Source organism: Melampsora larici-populina (genome assembly GCF_000204055.1).
Source record: "Melampsora larici-populina 98AG31 unplaced genomic scaffold MELLAscaffold_3, whole genome shotgun sequence".
NCBI classification, from domain to species: domain Eukaryota; kingdom Fungi; phylum Basidiomycota; class Pucciniomycetes; order Pucciniales; family Melampsoraceae; genus Melampsora; species Melampsora laricis-populina.
In genome coordinates, this window is record NW_006768767.1 from 755052 (window position 1) to 763825 (window position 8774).

The window sequence follows — 8774 nt, forward strand, 5'->3', positions numbered from 1 at the left end:
TGTTGATCGAGATGAATGTGTGATCGAGTCAGAGAGTAAAGGCAATTGCAACTGGCAAGAACCACTCAGCAAGTTCTTCAAACCAGTCCCAATCAAATCAAAAAAAGACAAAATGACTCAAGAATTTAAACCCATCAGTCTTTGGTCACCAAATCCATCAACAGGAGAAAGAGGAACATCAACCAAACTATCATCAAATCAAAAATCTTTAATCACATTCGCATCTGGACGTTCAATCTTTATCAAGAACATAGACACATTAGATTCGATCTCTTATACTGGTCATATCCATCAAACTACCGTAGCCAAGTTTTCACCTTCTGGAAATTATATTGCTTCAGGTGATATTACGGGTGGGGTTAGAGTTTGGGATGTGGTGGGTGAAGATCAAGTTTTAAAAGTTGAAGTGTAGGTTCTTTTACTTTTCTTGGGTTTAGATTATTAATTCCTTTTCTTGACTGATTGTCATTTTTTTTCATGAATCAAAAATGGTTTAGTAAAGCTATTGCTGGTAGGATTAATGATTTAGCTTGGGATTCTGATAATGGTGGAAAACGGATTATTGCAGTTGGTGAAGGTAGAGAAAGATATGGACATGCGTAAGTTGAGAATAAAACTTGAAAATCCATAGAAACCTCTTTTCCTTCTCAAAAAAAGGTATCAACAACGGTAACTGATATGTTGCAGATTCTTTTCGAAATAGGTTTACGATCGATGGTGGTAATTCAGTAGGAGAAATTGGCGGTCATTCAAAGACTGTCAGAGCTGTTTGTATGAAAGCTTCAAGACCGTATCGTGCAGTGTAATTATTTCGATACATTTTCAAGATGTATCATCAGTTCTTGATAGCTTATATAAATGTGTTGCTTTGGTGGTGTTTAACTTATACATATAGAACTGCGAGTGATGATACCACTTTAGCGTGAGTCAACAAAAACTCGCGTAAAAAACCTCTTTTGAAGAAACCAAATCATTCAATATTCAAAACTAACCATTTTTCGAAACTCATTCACCAGTTTCTTTCAAGGAACTCCATACAAATACGAAAAAACGATCAAAACTCACACAAAGTTTATCCAATCGGTAGAATATTCATCAGATGATAGTCTATTTGCATCATCAGGATCGGATTCAAAAATATTTTTGTATAATGGTACCACAGGTGAAATGATTCATGAAATCAGTTTAGATGAACCACATAACGGAACGGTGTTTTCAATTAGTTGGTCTAATTCTAAACCTACTAGTTTAACTTCTTTTTCTGCTGATGGGACTATAAAGTTATGGGATACTGAAAAACAAAAACACGTAAAGTTGAGTAAAGTTTTTTTTTGACCTTTTTTATGTTTTGATTAGTTATGAATTGGTGATCTGAAATCTTGGCGGGGGTTTTTTTAGGACTTGGACAATTGCAAAGAATCCATTACCTGAACAACAACAAGTTGGTGGAACTTGGGTTGATGATCATAGGTTTTGTTCTTTATCTTATAATGGAGATATCACCGTTTTAGATGAACGAGATCCAAATCCAGTCAAAATAATTTATGTCAGTTCATTTCATTTCATTTGTTGATTTCAAAACAGTCTTGCTGAAATGTCTTGATTGATTTAAAGGGTGTACAAAAAGGAATCATATCAGCTACTAAGAATTCGAATGAATTGTATGCTGGTGATCATTCTGGAAGAGTGGTCAAGTATTCGGATCAAGGTGTTTGTGAACTTGTTGGTAAATCTAATGGGTCTAATATCATTTCGATTTCACAATCAAAATCAAAGATATACTCTATCGGATTAGATGATCAAGTTAGATCCATTGATCCGAAATCAGGTGAATATAGGTCAGTGAGCAAGCCATTAGTGCAGGAAACACATGATCAGCATAGATTTGATCATGTATCATTATGATTTCTTTTGGTGAACTCCTCTTTAGCTCTACAGAAATAGTACCTTTACCTGAGCAACCCAAAGCGATCTCAACTCGTCCAACAGTTGATAATATTTCATTAGTGGTCACTTCTAAAGAAGCTAGATTGGTGAGCGATGGTAATGCTTTGGCCACCATTCCACTTGATTATTCGGCTACAGCATGTGCATTCACTGCTGATTATGCTGCTATCGGATCTACTGTAAGTTGTCTTTCTTTTGAAATTGCCTAGTTGATCATGACACGACGTTCAAATATCTTAATATCATCTTACTTTTGAATCACCAATATAGGATGGAAAAGTACATATTTATAAATATTCATCCAATACTTTAACTCATTCCAAAACCTTGGAGTTACATAAATCATCCATCAGTACAATGTCAACTGATCCTTCTGGAAAAGTTTTAGCAAGTGGTGATGATGCTGGTAAAATTATGGTGATTGAATTAAATGAGACATTTAAGATCAAGATTAGTAATCAATGGTGTTGGCATACTGGAAAAGTGTTTAGTTTGGATTGGAATAAGGAAGGAAATTGTTTGGTTTCAGGTGGTTTAGATACTAATCTGTTTATTTGGAATTTAGAAAAACCAATGAGAAAGATTGCCATTAAGGTTCGTAATGTATTCATAACTTTTTATTAAGAATTTTTCGAGGATTTTGTCTTTTGTCATTGGTTTTGTTTTGGTTGATGAGGTCTTTTTGTTTTCTTTTGGTAGAATGCTCATGTAGGTGGTACTACAATGGTAGGTTGGGAAAATAAAAATCAGGATGATAAAAAACCTATGATCATTTCTTGTGGAGCAGATGGAGCGGTTAGAAGATTTCAATTAGATTTAACTAAATTAAAAGCCTAAGAGTCTCAGAGATCTGTAGATGAAAATAGGATGAAATTGTATTTTTTTTTGTATGAAGCTGAAATTCGTGAATGAATGAAATTCAAGAACATTTTTGTGATGTGTAGAAAGTTATATTTGTTGTTTATGTTGGTGCAATGTGAAATGAAATGCAATGAACTTGTGTGGATGAGAGGGAACGAAAGGATAAGTTTGCTTGTTATGGGTTTAAGAATATAGAGACTGATTTTGGTCTGTTTGATACTCTGTCAGCATTTTTTGGTAACATATTGATCATATTGTATCGTTGTTCGGTTGAGAACCAGTATGACACCCTGAAGTTTGTCACCATTGACAGTTAAAGGGAGCGCGTTCTAGTGCTACTAGTACTAACCCGAAGTTCGATGACACCATTAAAATTACTAAGAAAGTCATACACAGGTCAACGAGGTCATCGAGGAAACGGCTTCATGGGGACATTTATGCGTAACTCCTAAATGAGGAAAATTGTTCAACTTGTTCAAAGAAACTCGAATAAGTAATCCTTGGTTTCCCGTTCTCAACACTTCAAATATCACCAAATACGCATCCATGATGTATCATTCAAAAAAAACCAGTCTCAATGTGAAAAGGTACTTGGGTGCACCTGAAGTAGAAAGTACTCAGGAACACAACTGTGCAGCTTACAATCAAGACTGCAAGATGAACAGAGGTAGTTTGATTTTTGTTTGCGGCCCAAAATTGTTTGAGATACCAAGAAAAGTCAGGTTGCAGCCAATGGCTGCAAACCCGGTCTTCAAAGTACATAGTGTTATGGGCAATAAATCATGACTTCTCAAATGTGATATGAAATGAAAAACTAAAAGAAATGTAAGACAAAGATAAGTAAGACAATCAAAGTAAATGTTCTTGAAATATTAGAATGAGATCGGACCACAAATAATCAAAAGATGAAGAGGCTCGAGAACATATTGATCATGTTGGTCACAGAAACAAAATTTGAAAGAAATGGAGATGTAAAGAGTAGTACAAAAGGATTTAAAAAATACCGAGTATACTAAAAGTATCACTTACAACCTTCCCATTATTTAGAACTTTCTTCGAGACACTATCTACAGCATCTTGAACGATTTTAATACCAGGTAAGGTAGCTAAATTAAGTTTGATACCTACTTTGACCATGAAACTAGGATCTATTGAGTCACCATAAGAATTTATCATCGAGTTTATATCTACTCCTCCCACCTTTAAGAAGGAAACTAATATGTTTAGTGGTAATTGAAGTCTAAGTAACCCGACTGTTATTGAAGAAAACATAGTAGTCAGCTTGATGGTTGGATTTCATAGATAGAAGTGATTTGTAACATACCTTCATAAGTTGAAAAGTGAGGACTACCGTGTAGGATTTTAATCAAGATTTGAAGTTGGGTTAAACATTCAAAGAAAAGGTTAGATAGAGTAGACTATGAAAATATGGATTCAATTAAGCAAGCAAAATCAGTAAATCGCACTCAAACTGATCTCCAATTCATAAAAGAAAAATGTACTTGTTCATGATGAGATTATAGGAAAAAAACTTACAGCTAAGTTAGCATCAACAGAAGCAGCAACTCCACATTTGGATCCTAAAGAAGCAAATGACTGTCTAATATCGATTAAACCACTCAAGATCTTCTGATCATCACCACATTTCGTTGCGTCTGTAAAGATAGGTATATAATTTTCTAAACTCGTTTCACAATCTTGAAAATCTGTTGTGAGTGATTCTTGATCTATTGTACGTTTATTTAGGGTTAAAATCTTCGAATGTAAAGAGTGGGATTCGATGATTGGTGCTATTTTTTTTTACCAAAATCGATAAAAATACAAATCATTCATGGTTGACCTCGATTGTGTCATGATGCCGAGATATGTAGAACTTTTGAAAAGTAAAGGAAAGGGGACATGTGCAAGACGTACCTGTCAAAGCAAAGAGTGAAAGGATTGTACTAATTAACATTCTTGTAATAATACGAAAGCTGGTTGTGAGTTAAATTGGCGGACGCTTTCAAAGACTTATAAAAAATGATTGTGATGATAGGAATTCAAAGTCAAATAGTCTGTTAAAAGGTAACTGAGGAAACCTTGAAATAAAAAATCATAGAAACCTGAAGCGAGTTAATTGAGGTGCTCAAACAATTACAAGATCTTTCTTTGTGGATTTTCCCGTGTTCTTTCCTCATTTGTATCGAGTTAAGTGAAATGACTGCACGTGCTTGGACTGATTGGTAATGATCTGGAATTTATCTCTGGGTTTAATGATGAGCTTCACCCGATTAGGGTGGAAGATTGCGAGCTTCTCAGCGTGAATTGGTCGAGAATTTTAGCGACATAGGGTACACAGTGTACACTATGTCGTCAACGCTCGGATCTCAGTGTTGCGATAACGGGAAACGGTACGGTGAGGTACGGTCAGCAACGTACACCACGGGAGGGTCTTTTGTCAGAAATTGGCCTGACGCCGTCTGAGAATGGCCAGGTCAAAATACGGCCTGAAGACCGACTCAAAGCCCATTTATAGGCGGGCTGCTGGCGGTCATATTTCCGGCGTGTAAATCTGAGAAAGATTCAGATTGATAGTGGTCTGCAGGCCATCAGTAGGCGGCCTGCTGCCTGGCATCCCTCATGGACCAACAATCTGCCTGCAAAAGGCCAACAGACCGCCACCAGACAGCACCAGAGGGAGCACCAGAGGATTGCCGGAGATTGGGAATGGGATGGGAATGGGAATGGGAGCTGTATGAATGAATGGGCATACAGGAGTTGGTCAACACCCAATTGGTCTGCACTTTTCTTTTGAAACATCCAACAGAGCGCCACACCGTTGGCTTCGTGTATATGTATGTACACAGAGTTACGTTCTTTCCAATGATCACCGAGCGTTGAAAGGATTTGCAGTTCGAGAGCAGGAGCATCATCATCTCATACGCGCTTCAAAGCAACATATCGATCGAAATCGATGAGGCAAACAAGCAAAGCTCTCGGATGTATTAGTTTGAAAAACGATGTTTTTTTGACTAAACACTAATGGCTCAATCGAATATTATAAGCTGAGATAATCAAAAATGACTCAAGATCGTAAGAAAGAAACCAGTTAAGAGCGTACGCTAGACCAAACAGCACCACCAGCTTGTCAAACCAAGGATTGGCCTGTCTGAATTTCAGAGCACTTCAAGGGAGAGAAACACGATAAAGAAAGTAGAACAAGTCATTTGATCGACTCTCTTCCGATCATTGTCAGGTTAGTCTTGTCCTCAGAACGTTCTGATCAATGGCGCTTGATCGATGCTGATTAAAAAGTGACAGCTATCGAGGGTTTTTCATCCGGCCCTCCAGTAGGTCCTTTCATTTGCAACCCTTTACAACCCCTATAACTCAACTTAAGTCAGAGAAATCATCTGAAGAACTTGGAAGACTCTGATTTTGATGTTATGATGGGTCTGGTCAAGATTATCGAAATGTAATGTAGTCTTATGTCGCACGCTCCGTTGTTGTACTCAAAATGCATTAAAAACATATGCAAGGTACGGTTTCTATGCCGGCCGATGGGACGAATGTTTACTGTTGAAGCTTATATGTGTGGTACAGTCCTAGACTAAAATCTTGTACGGCTAGAGAGATATCTTTGTAGCGGGGTTAGGTTAGAGCACTTATATAGCCTCGCACCACCCGGTTCTTTCCCTTCTTCACCATCAAAGATTGGAGTAGTTCTCGGACCGGGTGAAGCGACGAGTGCTTACCTGCTGCTTTAACAGGTTAGTTTCTTTTGCAATTACCATCGAAGATTGGAGTAGTTCTCAGACCGGGTGAAGCGACGAGTGCTTACCTGCTGCTTTAACAGGTTTTGAGTCCCAGTTGCGATACCAGCTGTAGATTGTTGTAGATGATTGGTTCTGCTTAAAATTTTTTGACCAACCAATGATAACCAGATCAAGTTCTAAAAAGAAACCATCAGATAGCAACAACGACGCCCAAGAGCCCGAGAACAACACCGATCGAGATAACACCGACTCCGATAGAGACGTCGACTTGATACCACCTAAAGATCAAGATTTAGATTCGATTAAAGATTTATTAGATATCAAAACAGAAGATCTAGAAACAAGTTCAGTTTTAATTTCAAGTTCAAAGCCTTCGACGATGTCGCAAGCACCGCCACCTCACAAAGATAACGATCATTACACCACGATGAATTTCTTTATTAAGATGCCTCAGCTGGTTGCTGCTAGCATACAGCAGTTAAATGAGTCCGGTTCCAACTATCTGATCTGGAAGAACGATTTATGTGTTATTATTGATGCAGTTACATCGATTGATGGTTATCTCGAACGAGACCGAAGAGAGATACCTGGTGATCACACGATAGCTTTGATGATCCGTGCTTCGATTTGTAACGACCTTAGACATCAGATCGATACTAAGAAGTCAGCTTTCGAAGTTTTCAATTTTTTAAGATCTATGTTTCATTTTCAAAGTCGCTCGACTCATCTCAGCTTGTGGCAAGAAATCCTACAAGCAAAGATTGATTCACCATCTGAAGTCTCAGCTCACATCAAGATGGTCAAATCGAAGATAGAGGAATTAAAACGCACCGGTTTCTCTTTTACTGAAGACTCGTTCTTAGGCATAGCGATGCAACTCGGCTTACCATCAGCCTTCTCCAACATCAACACCATCCTAGATTCTCGCCTACGAAACACTCCCGATGTCACGATCACGGCTCGAGAGACTGAAGAAGCAATCAGGAACGAGACTCACCGTTTGATGTCCTTAGCTCCAGAGCTTTTACCAAATCTGTCTGCGCTCAATATCAATGATCGTTCTAACTATACCCCTCGTTATCAACCCCCGACCTCGCAACGCTCGGAATCCCAACGGCCAACTCAATACTCATCTCGTACGCCTTCGAAAACGCTATCTAAACAGCAATTTAGGGTGATGCCGAACACACCTGCGCATCTTCGACACTGTTTTACGTGTGGTGGTGAAGGTCACTGGAGTGAAAACCCGATCTGCCCCAAGTGGGATGCTTCCAAATACTCAACCCCTCAGTCCTCATCCCGTGGTCAATTCAGAGCGAACTTAGCGGAAACGTCGAACTACGATAACTCCCCCTTACCACATGCTGTTTATAGTAGCGAAGGTGCTCTGACTGAAGACTGGAATGAAGGAGAGGCGGTGCTTGACTCAGGGGCGACTCATCATGTCACCAATGAGGTGGGTGCCTTAATCAACTACACTCATCTTCGGTCCCCAATTCCCCTCCATGTTGCAACTGAATCTGAAGGCAACTTTCTCACAGGGATCGGCTCGTTAATGCTCAAAAGCGATTTGGGTACATCTATTAAAATCAAGGATGTGTATTTCTGTGAAAGAGCAAAAGGAACTTTAATTTCCATGGCAGCTCTGGTGGAGGATGGATATGTTTTCTCTTTTTCTGGATATGATTTAACTTTGTCTCATGGATCTCATACTTTAACGTCGAAATACAAGAATCGCCGATGGCTAGTTCCTATCATCACAAAACCCCCTAAAATAACTGCTCCTCAGACCCGTGTCTCATCCTACCGCGCTCGCGTGTTTACCAAAGAAGAAAGTGATGAAGCTTTGAGGTGGCATAAACGCTTCGGACACGTAGGTCTCAGAGTGATCCAACGGCTGCTAAGCAAAGAAATGTCGACAGGACTTCCCGAGCATTTAGTGAACGCACCATTCCAATGCCCTGACTGTCTGATTAGCAAAAGCCTCCGACATCAAACGATGGGTCCGTCGGGAAGAGAACGGCCCCAACCGCTTGATTTGATTGTTTCGGACATAGCTGGACCTTTTGATGGAGAGCTTTTTGGTTTCAAATATATGATTACTTTTAGAGACCTGGCTACGACCTTTACCGATGTTGTGATTTTGAAATCAAGAGATCAAGCACCAAGTGCATTTCAGGAGTTTGTACTGAAGATGGAACGTCAAACGTC

The 8774-nt window shown here is 39.0% G+C and overlaps 2 protein-coding genes across 2 annotated transcripts; one reads left to right on the forward strand and one right to left on the reverse strand.

Annotated features, from left to right (window-relative positions):
• Positions 1-73: 73 nt before the first annotated feature.
• Positions 74-2943, forward strand: MELLADRAFT_115201 (uncharacterized protein; the record flags this gene model as incomplete). The annotated part of the gene is made up of 10 exons (XM_007404920.1): positions 74-408; positions 498-599; positions 704-802; positions 896-922; positions 1017-1313; positions 1399-1546; positions 1615-1838; positions 1931-2126; positions 2218-2541; positions 2647-2943. The coding sequence occupies 10 exons, from the start codon at positions 113-115 to the stop codon at positions 2782-2784; spliced, it is 1851 nt and encodes a 616-aa protein (XP_007404982.1).
• Positions 2944-3460: 517 nt separating this feature from the next.
• On the reverse strand, positions 3461-4890 carry MELLADRAFT_70761 (uncharacterized protein; the record flags this gene model as incomplete). The annotated part of the gene is made up of 4 exons (XM_007405328.1): positions 3461-4061; positions 4133-4226; positions 4345-4598; positions 4723-4890. 4 exons carry the CDS (start codon positions 4760-4762, stop codon positions 3802-3804), a joined length of 648 nt encoding a protein of 215 aa, XP_007405390.1.
• Positions 4891-8774: the final 3884 nt, after the last annotated feature.